At 48.1% G+C, this 18,925-nt stretch overlaps 1 protein-coding gene across 2 annotated transcripts in view; it reads left to right on the top strand.

The window, feature by feature from the left end:
- The window catches only part of trit1 (tRNA isopentenyltransferase 1), a 66,239-nt gene extending 48,289 nt beyond the window's left edge, over positions 1-17,950 (top strand). For both annotated transcript variants that reach the window (XM_082970252.1, XM_045709514.2), the window contains 5 exons: positions 1,367-1,479; positions 4,492-4,569; positions 16,600-16,709; positions 16,863-16,980; positions 17,223-17,950. In XM_082970252.1, coding sequence (XP_082826378.1) covers positions 1,367-1,479; positions 4,492-4,569; positions 16,600-16,709; positions 16,863-16,980; positions 17,223-17,455 — 652 coding nt within the window. In that variant the 3' untranslated portion in view covers positions 17,456-17,950. The remainder of the gene's footprint in view (positions 1-1,366; positions 1,480-4,491; positions 4,570-16,599; positions 16,710-16,862; positions 16,981-17,222) is intronic.
- The last annotated feature ends 975 nt before the right edge of the window (positions 17,951-18,925 follow it).

The following is an 18,925-nucleotide window of genomic DNA, read 5'->3' as shown; positions in this document are numbered from 1 at the left end:
CAGCTCTAGGGTGCGGCTGCTGCACTCACTCACCACCAACTGGACTGCAATAACGTAGAGCCACAATGGCATCCGGTCAGAGCTGCAGTGGCATGCAGACTGTATTGTGCTAATACATTTAGAGATGGAAACTGAGCTCATATGATTGACACTCAATGAAACCACAGTGCCTCCCCTTCTTTCTGTAGCATGCTCTTGTTCACTCTCATCAATGATTTAGAAGGAGAAATAAGGCAGAAACTCCCTTTAGGCCACGACAATCCAACGCTTTTAAATCCATCCGTAGTAGCAGGCAAGCCATGTCTCTCCCTCTCTGTCACCGGGGCCAGGTGATGCTTTTGAATCATTCAGGGGTAGTGTAGTGTCCGTCTTATCTCTCTGTCTTCAGGACCAGGGGACAACGTCCCAGCAGGCTTCATGTCTCTGTCCAGTCCATCAGCACCATGACACCCTCTGTGTCCGTCTGTCTCCTGTCTCTCTGTGTCTCCCGTCCTGACCCCTAATGTGGAGTGATAGGGAAGGAGGGCGAGAGGGATGAGAGAGAGGGTGATGGATTAGAGAGATGACGAGGAGACATTGCCCATGGCTGTCTAGTCTTGCTCAAGAATGTGTGACACTGTTATTATTTTTGGAGGACTTGATGGTAATGATATAATATTTATCATAACCCTGATATGTAATGATACTGCTGTAGTTACTGTTTACCACTTCCTCCCTGTCTCTCTGTCACCCCCTAGCTCACTGTCTCCTTATCTCCCTCTCTCTCTCTCGCTCCTTCTCGCTCCTTCTCGCTCCTTCTCGCTCCTTCTCGCTCTCTGTGTCTCTCTCTCTGTGTCTCTCTCTCTGTGTCTCTCTCTCTCTGTCTCTCTCTGTGTCTCTCTCTCTCTGTCTCTCTCTCTCTGTGTCTCTCTGTCTCTCTCTCTCTGTGTCTCTCTGTCTCTCTCTCTCTGTGTCTCTCTGTGTCTCTCTCTCTCTGTCTCTCTGTGTCTCTCTCTCTGTCTCTCTGTGTCTCTCTCTCTGTGTCTCTCTCTCTCTCTGTGTCTCTCTCTCTCTGTGTCTCTCTCTCTCTCTGTGTCTCTCTCTCTCTCTGTGTCTCTCTCTCTCTCTCTGTCTCTCTGTGTCTCTCTCTCTCTGTCTCTCTCTCTGTGTCTGTGTCTCTGTCTCTCTGTGTCTGTGTCTCTGTCTCTCTGTGTCTGTGTCTCTGTCTCTCTGTGTCTGTGTCTCTGTCTCTCTGTGTCTGTGTCTCTCTCTCTCTGTGTCTGTGTCTCTCTCTCTCTGTGTCTGTGTCTCTGTGTCTCTCTCTCTCTGTGTCTCTCTCTCTCTGTGTCTCTCTCTCTCTGTGTCTCTCTCTCTGTGTCTCTGTCAGTCAGGATTACCAACATGGAATATTCCAGTCTATAGGTTTTAAGGAGTTCCATGAGTACCTGACCTGTCCTGATGAGACGACACAGGAGGCCCGAGAGACGCTCCGGAACCAAGGTGTGTGTACCAACCAGGGTTTACGTTAGGAAGATGTGCCACCGTACATTTGACCGGAAGTATTTTAAATTTACCAGACCCATAAACATTTATTCCCTAATGTGATTAGGGCGTCCAGCCATGTTTCTCACTATGACAGAAATCACATTCTGTTTTTTTGATAATTTATTTGAACAGAACATGCAACTAGGATGCAACGGTGTACGTCATTTTTACCGAATTCTGTTGAGCAATTTGTAAATATTAGATGACATAGGTGGCGTGTCCATAAGGCTATGGAAAGCTTTTCCTAAAGTAAATTAAATTAAATTGCCAAAATTATATAGCCTAATTAGCTTACTCATGTTTATGCACAAATAAATAAAATCATTGATTTGGCCACAGAGGATCAATTAGCTTCTTAACAAAAACAACAACACAAAACCGGTAGATTTTGTTTTAAATCGCATAGCCTACAGTCAAAAGGGCAAATCTGGCCAGCGTTCGCTGCTTCATATGACAAATAGATGATTGTTCGAGTTGCAACTGTCAGTGAAAAGCGGAGTGATGGTAATATTTAAATAATAACAATCACGGAAGAAGAAGAAGAAAAAAATAAAAAACTGTTTCGAAAAGCAAATTTGCTGTTAAAGAGAAGACAAATCTTCAATCTGTCTTTTCAGTTCTCAATATTCTGAACATAATTGAGCGACCCATCGTATTGGCTCCAGGGAGGGACGCTGCCTGCGTTTCTGCTGAGTCGGCGTGTTCACTCTCTTATCATTTTGGATCACTGCCACTTTTTGGTTTAGTTTTTGACAATAATTTCCTCCTCCAAGTTAGACGGAAAGTCGTATTGTATTTGTGTTCTCATAAGGCTAATGTATGGATCAGACATCATTTTTATTGTTCTGTTCGTGTCAGCAGACTAGCTTACCCTGTCATTTGTGTTATATTAAATTTAAAAAAAAGAAAGATTCTGCTGACGTCTCCAGTCATTTTACATTTTTAGTCATTTAGCAGACGCTCTTATCCAGAGCAACTTACAGTAGTGAATGCATACATTACATGCATTTTTTTAAAAATTATTATAATATTTTTTGTACTGGCCCCCCCCGTGGGAATCGAACCCACAACCCTGGCGTTGCACACACCATGCTCTACCAACTGAGCCACAGGGAAGTCATACGAAGGGTAGTAGAATTACATGAAATGTGATTTATAAAAGGCCAACATTTTTCAAAGAAAGAATAAGAAATCTGATAGGCCTACTCTGAGTTATATTATTTGCATAAATTATAACTATCCAATCTACTGATCACATTACGAATATGCTTCGTAATATATAGTAAAATGTTCAGGTTTCAAACAATTAAGTCTATGTTTTCAAAATGTATACTACCTCCAGCACATTGCATCGTTATGTGGGGAGCGCTGAAGCCTGCCTCTAGTCAGCGTTGTGTGGGGAAGCGCTGAAGCCTGCCTCTAGTCAGCGTTGTGTGGGACGAGCTGAAGCCTGCCTCTAGTCAGCGTTGTGTGGGGAGCGCTGAAGCCTGCCTCTAGTCAGCGTTGTGTGGGGAGCGCTGAAGCCTGCCTCTAGTCAGCGTTGTGTGGGGAGCACTGAAGCCTGCCTCTAGTCAGCGTTGTGTGGGGAGCGCTGAAGCCTGCCTCTAGTCGACGTTGTGTGGGACGAGCTGAAGCCTGCCTCTAGTCAGCGTTGTGTGGGGAAGCGCTGAAGCCTGCCTCTAGTCAACGTTGTGTGGGACGAGCTGAAGCCTGCCTCTAGTCAGCGTTGTGTGGGGAAGCGCTGAAGCCTGCCTCTAGTCAACGTTGTGTGGGGAGCGCTGAAGCCTGCCTCTAGTCAGCGTTGTGTGGGGAGCGCTGAAGCCTGCCTCTAGTCAGCGTTGTGTGGGGAGCGCTGAAGCCTGCCTCTAGTCAGCGTTGTGTGGGGAGCGCTGAAGCCTGTCTAGTCAGCGTTGTGTGGGACGAGCTGAAGCCTGCCTCAGTCACGTTGTGTGGGGAGCGCTGAAGCCTGCCTCCAGTCGACGTTGTGTGGGACGAGCTGAAGCCTGCCTCTAGTCGACGTTGTGTGGGGAGCGCTGAAGCCTGCCTCTAGTCGACGTTGTGTGGGGACGCGCTGAAGCCTGCCTCTAGTCGACGTTGTGTGGGACGCGCTGAAGCCTGCCTCTAGTCCACGTTGTGTGGGACGAGCTGAAGCCTGCCTCTAGTCGACGTTGTGTGGGACGAGCTGAAGCCTGCCTCTAGTCGACGTTGTGTGGGAAGCGCTGAAGCCTGCCTCTAGTCCACGTTGTGTGGGACGAGCTGAAGCCTGTCTAGTCAGCGTTGTGTGGGACGAGCTGAAGCCTGTCTAGTTATCTATACACTTGAATGGGAAGTGCGCTTCAATAACCAGCTGGGAAATAGAAATAGTAGGTATTTTTAATAGTGGCCATATTTTTGTAGTTTTTTTTTACATGTGATTGATTGTTGAGCAATGATTTGGCACATTTCACTCCAGCAGCAACAAACAGCTGTTGTCTCTGTGTCCTCAGCTCTCACTACATCCTCTGGTATTTACCTCAATCAATAGGCTGAAATTCATTTATTAATGGAATTTATTATTATTAGCTTTTCATTTTGGGGGTTGGGGCAAATGCCGGCTATTACCAGCTAATGGAAGCCTTGGTGTGTGTGTGTGTGTGTCTGTGTCTACTGTGTGTCTGTGTCTACTGTGTGTCTGTGTCTACTGTGTGTGTGTGTGTGTGTGTGTGTGTGTGTGTCTACTGTGTGTGTCTGTGTCTACTGTGTGTCTGTGTCTACTGTGTGTGTGTGTGTGTGTCTACTGTGTGTGTGTGTGTGTGTCTACTGTGTGTGTGTGTGTGTGTGTCTACTGTGTGTGTGTGTGTGTGTGTGTGTGTGTGTGTGTGTGTGTGTGTGTGTGTGTGTGTGTGTGTGTGTGTGTCTACTGTGTGTGTGTGTCTACTGTGTTTGTGGGTGAGAGAGAGATTTAATGGACAGCTCTTTTTCTCTCAGGTGTAGAGAATCTGAAGATGGCTACCAGACGGTACGCCAGGAAACAGAATAAATGGGTCCGTAATCGCTTCCTCAAGAGTGAGTACCTAGGTCTTTTCCTCTCTCCGTCCCTCCTCTTCCTCATCTCTCCGTCCCTCCTCATCTCTCCGTCCCTCCTCATCTCTCCGTCCCTCCTCATCTCTCCGTCCCTCCTCATCTCTCCGTCCCTCCTCTTCCTCATCTCTCCGTCCCTCCTCTTCCTTATCTCTCCGTCCCTCTTCCTCATCTCTCCGTCCCTCTTCCTCATCTCTCCGTCCCTCTTCCTCATCTCTCCGTCCCTCCTCTTCCTCATCTCTCTGTCCCTCTTCCTCATCTCTCTGTCCCTCTTCCTCATCTCTCCGTCCCTCCTCTTCCTCATCTCTCCGTCCCTCTTCCTCATCTCTCCGTCCCTCTTCCTCATCTCTCGTCCCTCCTCTTCCTCATCTCTCTGTCCCTCTTCCTCATCTCTCTGTCCCTCTTCCTCATCTCTCCGTCCCTCTTCCTCATCTCTCCGTCCCTCCTCTTCCTCTCCTCTCCGTCCCACCTCTTCCTCTCCTCTCCGTCCCTCCTCTTCCTCATCTCTCCGTCCCTCCTCTTCCTCATCTCTCCGTCCCTCCTCTTCCTCATCTCTCCGTCCCTCCTCTTCCTCATCTCTCCGTCCCTCCTCTTCCTCATCTCTCCGTCCCTCCTCTTCCTCATCTCTCCGTCCCTCCTCTTCCTCATCTCTCCGTCCCTCCTCTTCCTCATCTCTCCGTCCCTCTTCCTCATCTCTCCGTCCCTCTTCCTCATCTCTCCGTCCCTCCTCTTCCTCTCCTCTCCGTCCCACCTCTTCCTCTCCTCTCCGTCCCTCGGTCTGTTCCTCCTCTCTCCGTCCCTCGGTCTGTTCCTCCTCTCTCCGTCCCTCGGTCTGTTCCTCCTCTCTCCGTCCCTCGGTCTGTTCCTCCTCTCTCCGTCCCTCGGTCTGTTCCTCCTCTCTCCGTCCCTCCTCTTCCTCCTCTCTCCCGTCCCTCCTCTTCCTCCTCTCTCCCGTCCCTCCTCTTCCTCCTCTCTCCCGTCCCTCCTCTTCCTCCTCTCTCCCGTCCCTCCTCTTCCTCCTCTCTCCCGTCCCTCCTCTTCCTCCTCTCTCCCGTCCCTCCTCTTCCTCCTCTCTCCCGTCCCTCCTCTTCCTCCTCTCTCCCTCCCTCCTCTTCCTCTCCTCTCCGTCCCTCCTCTTCCTCTCCTCTCCGTCCCTCCTCTTCCTCTCCTCTCCGTCCCTCCTCTTCCTCTCCTCTCCGTCCCTCGGTCTGTTCCTCTGTCTGTTCCTCGGTCTGTTGCTCCTCTCTCCGTCCCTCGGTCTGTTGCTCCTCTCTCCGTCCCTCGGTCTGTTCCTCTCCTCTCTCCGTCCCTCGGTCTGTTGCTCCTCTCTCCGTCCCTCGGTCTGTTGCTCCTCTCTCCGTCCCTCGGTCTGTTCCTCTCCTCTCTCCGTCCCTCGGTCTGTTCCTCTCCTCTCTCCGTCCCTCGGTCTGTTGCTCCTCTCTCCGTCCCTCGGTCTGTTGCTCCTCTCTCCGTCCCTCGGTCTGTTCCTCTCCTCTCTCCGTCCCTCGGTCTCTAGCTCCTCTCCTCTCTCCGTCCCTCGGTCTGTTCCTCATCTCTCCGTCCCCTCCTCCTCTTCCTCATCTCTTCTATATGTGTGTTATCAACATGATGCTGTAGTAATCAGAGCTGACTTTCACACACACACCAACAACCCTCCTACACACACGCGCACACACACACACGTTATGTTTTTCTATCCCGGTTGGGACCTAAAATTAATTTCCATTCGATATGCTATTTTCCCTAACCCTTACCGTAACCCTAAACCCTAACCACTAAGTTTAAAACAGCCTTTGTCCTCATGGGGACGAGGGAATATTTTCCGTGTTTTGCCTTGTGGGAACATTTGGGGGATTTTAGGTCCCCACGAGGATTCACACACACACACACACACACACACACACACACACACACACACACACACACACACACACACACACACACACACACACACCACTACTACTCAAACCCTAGACGCTACCCACTAGGCCCAATCCCTGAGGCATTTCATGTACATCAACTCACAAACAAGGACACACACACTTTTTATACATGTTTATTTATTTCACCTTTATTTAACCAGGTAGGCCAGTTGAGAACAAGTTCTCATTTACAACTGCGACCTGGCCAAGATAAAGCAAAGCAGTGCGACACAAACAACAACACAGAGTTACACATGGAGTAAAACAAACATACAGTCAATAACACAATAGAAAAATCTATATACAGTGTGTTCAAATGAAGTAAAGAGGTAAGGCAATAAATAGGCCAATAGTGGTGAAGTAAATTACATTTATCAATTTACACTGGAGTGATAGATGTGCAAGTAGAAATACTGGTGTGCAAAAGAGCAGAAAAAAAACAATATGGGGATGAGGTAGGTAGGTTGGATGTGCTATTTACAGATGGGCTGTGTACAGCTGCAGCGATCAGTTAGCTGCTCTGACAGCCAACACACAATCATACAAAGCCAATGAAACACTCCCAATAGCACAGAGAGCGAGAGAACATAACCATCTAGATTCTGTTATAATCTCCACCCGGCACAGCCAGAAGAGGACTGGCCACCCCTCATAGCCTGGTTCCTCTCTAGGTTTCTAATCTCCACCCGGCACAGCCAGAAGAGGACTGGCCACCCCTCATAGCCTGGTTCCTCTCTAGGTTTCTAATCTCCACCCGGCACAGCCAGAAGAGGACTGGCCACCCCTCATAGCCTGGTTCCTCTCTAGGTTTCTTCCTAGGTTCCGGCCTTTCTAGGGAGTTTTTCCTAGCCACCGTGCTTCTACACCTGCATTGCTTGCTGTTTGGGGTTTTAGGCTGGGTTTCTGTACAGCACTTTGAGATATCAGCCGATGTAAGAAGGGCTTTATAAATACATTTGATTTGATTAGACCTGTAACCTATCCAGCCATTTCAGATCTACTGACGTGGTTGTAGGGGTTACTTGAAGTGTCTAGGCTCCTATTGGGTTGGGTTTGAGTGGAGGATTAGGCATCCATTCATTTGATGTACATGAAATGCCTCAGGGGTAGGGTCTAGGGGGTAGGGTCTAGGGTTTGAGAGGGGGATTGGGTCTAGGGGGTAGGGCCTCAGGGGTAGGGTCTAGGGTTTGAGAGGGGGATTGGGTCTAGGGGGGTAGGGTCTAGGGGGGTAGGGTCTAGGGGGTAGGGTCTAGGGGGTAGGGTCTAGGGGGTAGGTTCTAGGGTTTGAGAGGGGGATTGGGTCTAGGGGGTAGGGTCTAGGGGGTAGGGCCTCAGGGGTAGGGTCTAGGGTTTGAGTGGGGGATTGGGCCTAAGGGGTAGAGTTTAGGGTTTGAGTGGGGGGGGGGTAGGGTCTAGGGGGTAGGGTCTAGGGTTTGAGAGGGGGATTGGGTCTAGGGGGTAGGGTCTAGGGTTTGAGAGGGGGATTGGGTCTAGGGGGTAGGGTCTAGGGAGTAGGGTCTAGGGGGGTAGGGGGTAGGGTCTAGGGGGTACGGTCTAGGGAGTAGGGTCTAGGGGATTGAGAGGGGGTAGGGTCTAGGGGGTAGGGTCTAGGAGATTGAGAGGGGGTAGGGTCTAGGGTTTGAGAGGGGGATTGGGCCTAAGGTCTAGGGGGTAGGGTCTAGGGGGTAGGGTCTAGGGGATTGAGAGGGGGTAGGGTCTAGGGTTTGAGAGGGGGATTGGGTCTAAGGGGGTAGGGTCTAAGGGGGTAGGGTCTAAGGGGGTAGGGTATAAGGGGGTAGGGTCTTGGGTCTAGTGGGGTAGGATCTAGGGGGGTAGGATCTAGGGGGTAGGGTCTAGGGGAGTAGGGTCTAGGGTTTGAGAGGGGGATTGGGTCTAGGGGGGTAGGATCTAGGGGGTAGGGTCTAGGGGGGTAGGGTCTAGGGGAGTAGGGTCTAGGGGAGTAGGGTCTAGGGGGGTAGGGTCTAGGGGGGTAGGGTCTAGGGGGGTAGGGTCTAGGGGGGTAGGGTCTAGGGGGGTAGGGTCTAGGGGGGTAGGGTCTAGGGGGGTAGGGTGTAGGGGGGTAGGATGTAGGGGGGTAGGGTCTAGGGGGGTAGGGTCTAGGGGGGTAGGGTCTAGGGGAGTAGGGTCTAGGGGGGTAGGGTCTAGGGGGGTAGGGTCTAGGGGGGTAGGGTCTAGGGGATTGAGCAGCCAGAGAGCCTGAAGCACTGACCTGCACTAACCTCTTAGCCTTGATCCTTGATCCCCCACCTGTCTCCCCCGCTGGTCCCTTCCTCCACCCTCGTCTTCCCCAGTCCTAATCCTGTTAGGACAGAAGTGGCTTAAACCTCCTCACCTCTCTGTCTGACCTCAGTGGCCTGCGCCAGATGGATAGGTGTGTGTGTGTGTGTGTGTGTGTGTGTGTGTGGGGGGGGGGGGGGAGTGACAGAGACGGGGTGGGGGGTGGGTGTGAGAGCGGGAGAGACGGTGTGTGTATGTCCACATTGCCTGGGTGTCTGCTTGTCTGGCCAGCCTTGGTGCTTAGTTCCAAGCTTTCTTCTCCGTCACTAGCGGGTGACGATGGTCTATCAACATTGGTAATGAAGGCCTACACTGAGGGCCAGACGATGTTGGCCAATCATGATACTTCCCAGAATGTTAAGCTGACTTGGTTAACTACTAAGGTTGTAACTATTCCAGTATCGCAATATTTTTTTGTCCGTGGCAAACAGGAAGCAGACCACACTCTTTAGTCCTTTTTATTATTATTTAATTTAACCTTTTATTTAACTTCTTATGGATATGTGGGACGGTAGCGTCTTACCTGGCCAACATCCGGTGAAATGGCAGAGCGCCAAATTCAAATGAAATTACTATAAATATTAAACTTTCATGAAATCACAAGTGCAATACATCAAAATAAAGCTTAACTTGTTGTTAATCCAGCCAAGGTGTCAGATTTCAAAAAGGCTTTACGGCGAAAGCAAACCATGAGATTATCTGAGGACGGCATCCAGCACACAAATGCATAATAAATCATTTTCAACCAGGGAGTTGCGACACGAAAGTCAGAAATAGCGATATAATATATGCCTTACCTTTTGAAGATCTTCAGTCAATAATCCAAAACGTTACCAATAAACTTATCCAAACAAGACAATCAACGTTTATAATCAATCCTTAGGTACCCTAATACGCAAATAAACAATCAAATTTAACTTGTTATGGATAGGGGGCAGTATTTTCACGGCCGGATAAAAAACGTACCCAATTTAATCTGGTTATTACTCCTGCCCAGAAACTAGAATATGCATATAATTAGTAGCTTTGGATAGAAAACACTCCAAGGTTTCTAAAACTGTTTGAATGGTGTCTGTGAGTATAACAGAACTCATATGGCAGGCCAAAACCTGAGAAGATTCCAAACAGGAAGCGCCCTCTCTGACCAGTTCTTGGCCTTCTTGATCATCTCTATCCAAAACAAAGGATCTCTGCTGTAACGTGACATTTTCTACGGCTCCCATAGGCTCTCAGAAGGCGCCAGAACGTTGAATGATGACTCTCCAGTCTCTGGCTGAAAAACAGTAGCGCATTTGGTAAGAGTCCATTTTACTTTCTGTCTTTGAACGAAAACAACGACTCCCGGTCGGAATATTATCGCTTTTTTACGAGAAAAATCGTATAAAAATGTATTTTAAACAGAGTTTGACATGCTTCGAAGTACGGTAATGAAATATTTTGATTTTTTTTGTCACGAAACGCGCCGGGCGCGTCACCCTTCGTTACCCTTCGGATAGTGTCTTGAACGCACTAACAAAACAGCGCTATTTGGATATAACTATGGATTATTTGGAACCAAACCAACATTTGTTATTGAAGTAGAAGTCCTGGGAGTGCATTCTGACGAAGAACAACAAAGGTAATCCAATTTTCTTATAGTAAATCTGAGTTTGGTGAGTACCAAACTTGGTGGGTGTCAAAATAGCTAACCTGTGATGGCCGGGCTATCTACTCAGAATATTGCAAAATGTGCTTTCACCGAAAAGCTATTTTAAAATCGGACACCGCGATTGCATAAAGGAGTTCTGTATCTATAATTCTTAAAATAATTATGTCTTTTGTGAACATTTATCGTGAGTAATTTAGTAAATTCACCGGAAGTGTTCGGTGGGAATGCTAGTCACATGCTAGTCACATGCTAATGTAAAAAGCTGGTTTTTGATATAAATATGAACTTGATTGAACAAAACATGCATGTATTGTATAACATAATGTCCTAGGAGTGTCATCTGATGAAGATCATCAAAGGTTAGTGCTGCATTTAGCTGTGGCTTTGGTTTTTGTGACATTATATGCTAGCTTGAAAAATGGGTGTCTGATTATTTCTGGCTGGGGACTCTGCTGACATAATCTAATGTTTTGCTTTCGTTGTAAAGCCTTTTTGAAATCGGACAGTGTGGTTAGATAAAGGAGAGTCTTGTCTTTAAAATGGTGTAAAATAGTCATATGTTTGAGAAATTGAAGTAATAGCATTTCTAAGGTATTTGAATATCGCGCCACGGGATTCCACTGGCTGTTGACCCAGAGAGGTTAACTGTCCCCACCCCTTTCCTTTGTCTACCAAGCTGTCATATGGAGATCAACTAGGGACTTTTCTATCATGTCAGTAACCAATGTGTATGAGCTATTGTGTGTTTATGTAATTATGTGATTAAGTTAGTTAGTAAATAAATAATTAAGAGAATTTGTATATCGCTGATTTATGATCTATGCTAGTGTTCGTGCAGATATCCAAGGGTTTGCGACATTCAGAATATGACTGATGAGGTGTAATATCACATTAATAGAAGACCGTAATCGATAAGATATGAAAATATCTGAAGTTATATTATTATTATTATTATTATATATTATTAGATTATATATTTGGGGATATTCACACTATAAACAACATGTTTCCGTGGTGCCCACCGACTTCCTAGTTAATTACTATTCCGTGATTCGTTGAATAATTATATATTATAATTAATATAATTATATATACACTGCTCAAAAAAATAAAGGCAACACTTAAACAACACAATGTAACTCCAAGTCAATCACACTTCTGTGAAATCAAACTGTCCACTTAGGAAGCAACACTGATTGACAATAAATTTCACATGCTGTTGTGCAAATGGAAGAGACAACAGGTGGAAATTATAGGCAATTAGCAAGACACCTCCAATAAAGGAGTGGTTCTGCAGGTGGGGACCACAGACCACTTCTCTGTTCCTATGCTTCCTGGCTGATGTTTTTGTCACTTTTGAATGCTGGCGGTGCTTTCACTCTAGTGGTAGCATGAGACGGAGTCTACAACCCACACAAGTGGCTCAGGTAGTGCAGCTCATCCAGGATGGCACATCAATGCGAGCTGTGGCAAGAAGGTTTGCTGTGTCTGTCAGCGTAGTGTCCAGAGCATGGAGGCGCTACCAGGAGACAGGCCAGTACATCAGGAGACGTGGAGGAGGCCGTAGGAGGGCAACAACCCAGCAGCAGGACCGCTACCTCTGCCTTTGTGCAAGGAGGAGCAGGAGAAGCACTGCCAGAGCCCTGCAAAATGACCTCCAGCAGGCCACAAATGTGCATGTGTCTGCTCAAACGGTCAGAAACAGACTCCATGAGGGTGGTATGAGGGCCCGACGTCCACAGGTGGGGGTTGCGCTTACAGCCCAACACCGTGCAGGACGTTTGGCATTTGCCAGAGAACACCAAGATTGGCAAATTCGCCACTGGCGCCCTGTGCTCTTCACAAATGAAAGCAGGTTCACACTGAGCATGCGACAGACGTGACAGAGTCTGGAGACGCCGTGGAGAACGTTCTGCTGCCTGCAACATCCTCCAGCATGACCGGTTTGGCGGTGGGTCAGTCATGGTGTGGGGTGGCATTTCTTTGGGGGGCTGCACAGCCCTCCATGTGCTCGCCAGAGGTAGCCTGACTGCCATTAGGTACCGAGATGAGATCCTCAGACCCCTTGTGAGACCATATGCTGGTGCGGTTGGCCCTGGGTTCCTCCTAATGCAAGACAATGCTAGACCTCATGTGGCTGGAGTGTGTCAGCAGTTCCTGCAAGAGGAAGGCATTGATGCTATAGACTGGCCCGCCAGTTCCCCAGACCTGAATCCAATTGAGCACATCTGGGACATCATGTCTCGCTCCATCCACCAACGCCACGTTGCACCACAGACTGTCCAGGAGTTGGCAGATGCTTTAGTCCAGGTCTGGGAGGAGATCCCTCAGGAGACCATCCGCCACCTCATCAGGAGCGTGCACAGGCGTTGTAGGGAGGTCATACAGGCACGTGGAGGCCACACACACTATTGAGCCTCATTTTGACTTGTTTTAAGGACATTACATCAAAGTTGGATCAGCCTGTAGTGTGGTTTTCCACTTTAATTTTGAGTGTGACTCCAAATCCAGACCTCCATGGGTTGATAAATTGGATTTCCATAGAACATTTTTGTGTGATTTTGTTGTCAGCACATTCAACTATGTAAAGAAAAAAGTATTTAATAAGATTATTTATTTCATTCAGATCTAGGATGTGTTGTTTAAGTGTTCCCTTTAATATTTTGAGCAGTGTATTATAGAGAATTGATTTGATAATATATACGGTCACGTTTAATGATTGTCAATGCTACGACACATCCATTGAGGTCAGTAGATACTGTGGATGTGCTCGTCTGCCAGTGTGTTAGTTAGGCTGTTTTGATCCAGTTAGCTACCTCTCTTAATCTCCTTAAACTCCATGACTCTCCGGATTCATCAGGTCAACAAGACGTCAGTCATTTTAATGATGATGATGATGACGATGGTGGATGAACATGAAGTTTAATGACTTCCTTTGGGATCAGTAGTATGTTTACCAGAGTGCTAGGCTGGTTTGTGATAGGCTTATATAGAGTTAGCTACCTTTTCTCAATGTCCAATCCCCTTTACCAAGTTCTTTTTTTTATTGTCACTGGTGACAACTTTATCCAGAATCATTAGAATCATTAGATTAGATGCAGGGGTGAAAGTAGATGTCTCCCTGCTACGGAACCTCCTATGTTTGAATTTGATGAATGGAAACAAACAGCTCTTAAAACACCCAAGTTTTCAATAAAAAATGTTTTGTTATGCCTACTCTTTCAACCTGAGCTGGGCCCCTCTCTGAGCTGGGCCCCCCCTGAGCTGGGCCCCCCCTGAGCTGGGCCCCCTCTGAGCTGGGCCCCCTCTGAGCTGGGCCCTCTCTGAGCTGGCGTGTGTCTGTGGTGTATGTAGGCCCCTGAGCTGAGTCATAAGGGAAACTGGGCACCTACCACCCCACTGTCAGTTAGGGGGGGGGGTGTTTGAAATCACCATCACCCATTTTTTGTTGTTGTTGCTGATATTAAAATCTAGTGATGATGATGAAGCTGAACAATCGAAATACAATCTAATATAAGCTCTGATCAGCGTGTAGCCTACCTATAACCAGATGAGTTCCCTCTTCCTCTCTTCCTTCCTCTCCCTCTCTTGTTTCTCCCTCTGTTGGAGTTTTTGGACTGCCCTTTTCTACCTCCTCTCTCTCTCACTCTCTCTCACTCACTCTCTCTCTCTCTTTCTCTGTCTCTTTCTCTGTCTCTCTTTCTGTCTCTCTTTCTGTCTCTCTTTCTGTCTCTTTCTGTCTCTGTCTCTCTCTCACTCACTCACTCTCTCTCTCTCTCTCTTTCTGTCTCTTTCTGTCTCTCTGTCTCTCTTTCTCTGTCTCTCTTTCTGTCTCTCTTTCTGTCTCTCTCTCTCTTTTTCTCTTTCTCTCTCTTTCTCTGTCTCTCTCTCTGTCTCTCTCTCTCTCTCTGTCTCACTCACTCACGTGAGAGACAGATGACTCTGGGCCATTTGTTGTAACAGGTGTGCTACTGTTTCTCCACACACACACATGCAAACAAACCACTTAAGTCACCAAACAAGGACACACACACACACAGCAGCTGTCCAATGTGTTCAGTCTTTGATCCGTCCCTTGTGTTGGAGTGGAACTGATACCCCTCTGAGGCAGAGAGGAGGGTGATAGTGTGTGTGCCCCGCAGGGTAAGGTACCCCTCTCTTTGTCCCTCCCTCCCTCATCCCCCTTTCACAGCAGTCAAGATTGGCAGAGTAAGATTTCAGGCAGATTGTAAACAGTCATCTGGCAACCCGAGAGAGAGAGAGAATACTCCACTCTACATAGGGTGTACTGTAGATATGCCAGGTGCTCTGCACTTCCCACCTGCTGTCTGTTCCGTTGTGAGAGCAACATAACAGCAACTTTAAACACAACACAAACTGTCTCTTAAAGGCAAACCTGAGAGTCTGAGTTAACAGTTGGCAAGCGTGAATTGAGTTACAGTGGTACCCTGTCAGTGAACACATTGTTCTAGAGACAGGTGTGCGCGTAGGAGACGCCCGTAGAGCTGTTCAATAGAGGAAAAAATAGATGTTTTGGTCATGATAAGGTAACCGTTTGTTTGTCCCATAACACATGTTGTTATGGTTTCACATCATGTGAGGTGTTCAATAGTTGCACAGTGGCAGTTAATGTTTTGAATTTGAACAGTGACCGGTAAGGACACGGGGGACAATAGGTAGGTCAATAGTAGGTCAATAAATAAAAGAGAGGAAAAGGTTTCTTCCCAGAACACTGCTGTTGAATATACAATAGCTTCGTTGTAAAGGAATACAGCTCGGTATCTGTCTCTGCTACGCGCTAGGCGTCCGTCTCTGCTACGCGCTAGGCGTCCGTCTCTGCTACGCGCTAGGCGTCCGTCTCTGCTACGCGCTAGGCGTCCGTCTCTGCTACGCGCTAGGCGTCCGTCTCTGCTACGCGCTAGGCGTCCGTCTCTACTACGCGCTAGGCGTCCGTCTCTGCTACGCGCTAGGCGTCCGTCTCTGCTACGCGCTAGGCGTCCATCTCTGCTACGCGCTAGGCGTCCTTCTCTGCTACGCGCTAGGCGTCCGTCTCTGCTACGCGCTAGGCGTCCGTCTCTGCTACGCGCTAGGCGTCCGTCTCTGCTACGCGCTAGGCGTCCGTCTCTGCTACGCGCTAGGCGTCCGTCTCTACTACGCGCTAGGCGTCCGTCTCTGCTACGCGTCTGTCTCTGCTACGCGCTAGGCGTCCATCTCTGCTACGCGCTAGGCGTCCTTCTCTGCTACGCGCTAGGCGTCCGTCTCTGCTACGCGCTAGGCGTCCGTCTCTGCTACGCGCTAGGCGTCCGTCTCTGCTACGCGCTAGGCGTCCGTCTCTGCTACGCGCTAGGCGTCCGTCTCTGCTACGCGCTAGGCGTCCGTCTCTGCTACGCGCTCGGCGTCCGTCTCTGCTACGCGCTCGGCGTCCGTCTCTGCTACGCGCTCGGCGTCCGTCTCTGCTACGCGCTCGGCGTCGTCTCTGCTACGCGCTCGGCGTCCGTCTCTGCTACGCGCTCGGCGTCCGTCTCTGCTACGCGCTAGGCGTCCGTCTCTGCTACGCGCTCGGCGTCCGTCTCTGCTACGCGCTAGATATCTCTACTACATGCTAGATATTTCTGTGTGTATCTTCTATCCATTCCATTTTCTAAAGAGCCAGAGAGTATTTAGTAATGGGGTTTTGGCTCTCACTGCTAGACAGATAGAGATGTAGGGAGAGAGAGAGTTATATTATGGAGCCAGTGTGAGTCAGCAGATTGACACAGCTCTAGGGTGCGGCTGCTGCACTCACTCACCACCAACTGGACTGCAATAACGTAGAGCCACAATGGCATCCGGTCAGAGCTGCAGTGGCATGCAGACTGTATTGTGCTAATACATTTAGAGATGGAAACTGAGCTCATATGATTGACACTCAATGAAACCACAGTGCCTCCCCTTCTTTCTGTAGCATGCTCTTGTTCACTCTCATCAATGATTTAGAAGGAGAAATAAGGCAGAAACTCCCTTTAGGCCACGACAATCCAACGCTTTTAAATCCATCCGTAGTAGCAGGCAAGCCATGTCTCTCCCTCTCTGTCATCGGGGCCAGGTGATGCTTTTGAATCATTGTAGTGTCCGTCTGTCTCTTAATCTCTCTGTCTCTGTCTTCAGGACCAGGGGACAACGTCCCAGCGGTGTATGGTCTGGATGTGACTGACTTGTCACAGTGGGAGGAGACTGTCCTAAGCCCAGCCCTTCTGATACTGGATAGACTTACTAAGGTGGAAACCGTTTTTCAGTCTTAAGTCCGGATTTTGTTTTACGTCTTCGGTCAAATGTTCTGTAATGTTTGTTGAGATGGCTGAATGAGCTTAAAATAAAGGTTGTTTTTGATTCGATTTTGCTCACTTCCTCTTCTTTAACTCCGCCCCCAGGGGGAGCGACCTACCGTTGAGCCAATGAGAGTGGAGGGGGCGGGGAAGAGGAACAAGCGAAGCCGTCACACCTGTGAGCTGTGTGACAAGGTGATCATTGGAGACCTGGAGTGGACAGGTGGGCAAGCGTTACGGCAATGTTCTTCCAACGTTGTGGGTTGGCATGACTGACCCTCTGTTTACAATAGCAACAATTATAACTGGGCAGTTCTGTGTTTCTGAGATTGTTACATACAGGCATTCCTTGTGAGTCGGCGCTTAATGTCTTTGGAGTGACGTGCACCAGATGTTTATGTTGATGGTCATCAAACGTTGATCTCGCCGACTTGAAACCTCTCTGTCTTTCTCTGTTGTCTCCAGCCCATCTCAAGTCTAAGAAACACCACTATCATGTGAGGAAGAGGAGGAAGTCCGAGCCAGAACCTGAACCAGCCAGCGACCAGCCCCAGGGGACTACTCCACCTCCCACCCCTACTACAGATGGCCCTACCCTGGGTAACTCCACTACTCTAGCCCCTGGCTCAGCTGAGGCCTGTGGAGAACCAGTGTCCCCAGGTACCAGTTCTACTGAGAAAGAAGCCCCAGTTCTATAGGAGAGGAGATATGATTCACTAAAAGCCCCTATGATCAGTATTGCAGGTGGAACAGTCTTTTTGGCCTCATCTTGTGCCCTGCTTGTCGGATTGACTCCTATTAAATCAGAAAGATAAAAAGGAACAATCAAGGAAACTTGATTGATGATGGCTTATCTGAGGACAACACTGAGACCAGGGATAAGTCAGTCTCTTGACGACGTCACCACTATGACATCATCGCTCATGTCTATGACTTCATCATTGTTTGACCCAAGTTCATGGATTGGTCGGTTTGGTTCCTTATTTTCTGAAGTGAAGTTTGATCCTAATGTGACAGAACTCTCAAATGGAATCACAGTTGATGTTTTACAGCAGGGTTCAATAAGACCGACCGTCTCTGTCCTTGTCAGGTAACCGTCTTGTAACACACTGTATGGCACTGCTGTGTTTGGAACGAGATGTACGTGTGTCTGCATTGTAATTATTGTAATTAAAGATGCATTTTTTTTATGACTTCAGTTGTGTTTGAATGACCAAACTAACGTGACATCATTTAATAGTTTTGTGATGAGTGAAGTGGGATTTGTACCTTGAGTGGGACATCTTAGGAGTTTAAAGTACTGTGTTTTCACTGCACTGATTCTAGCCACTGTTTTACTATACTGAACAAAATATATTATTTTACTGAGTTACAGTTCAAAAAAGGAAATCAGTTACTTGAAATGAATTCATTAGGCCCTAATCTATGGATTTCATATCACTGGGAATACAGACATGCAAAAGTAAGGACGTGAATCAGAAAACCAGTCAGTATCTGGTGTGACCATCCTTTGCCTCAAGTGACACATGTTCTTCACATAGAGTTGATCAGGCTGTTGATTGTGGCCTGTGGAATGCTGTCCCACTCCTCTCAATGGCTGTGTGAAGTAGCTGGTTATTGGCGGAAACTGGAACATGCTGTTGATCCAGAGCATCCCAAACATGATCAATGGGTGACATGTCTGGTGAGTATGCAGGCCATGGAAGAACTGGGACATTTTCAACTGTGTATTCAATTTGGCATCGATAAAATGCAATTGTGTCCGTTGCCCATAGCATAACCCCACCACCACCATGGGGCACTCTGTTCACAACGTTGACATCAGCAAGCTGCTCGCCCATATGACTCCATACACGTGGTCTGTGTTGGTGAGGCCGGTTGGATGTACTGTCAAATTCTCTAAAATGTCAGAGGTCGGCTTATGGAAGAGAACTGAACATTCAATTATCTGGTAACAGCTCTTGTGGACATTCCTGCAATCACCATGCCAATTGCACGCTCCCATCTGTGGCATTGTGTTGTGTGACAAAACTGCACATTTTAGAGTGGCCTATTATTGTCCCCAGCGCAAGGTGCACCTGTGTAATGACTTACAGTTAATCAGCTTCTTGATATGCTACTTCCTGTCAGCTGAATGGTTTATCTTGGCTAAGGAGAAATGCCCATTA

Source organism: Salmo salar, chromosome 27 (assembly GCF_965601325.2).
Source record: "Salmo salar chromosome 27, fSalSal1, whole genome shotgun sequence".
Lineage (NCBI taxonomy): Eukaryota > Metazoa > Chordata > Actinopteri > Salmoniformes > Salmonidae > Salmo > Salmo salar.
Note: the sequence above shows the minus strand (reverse complement) of the source record. Positions and strands in the feature narration are given on the sequence as shown.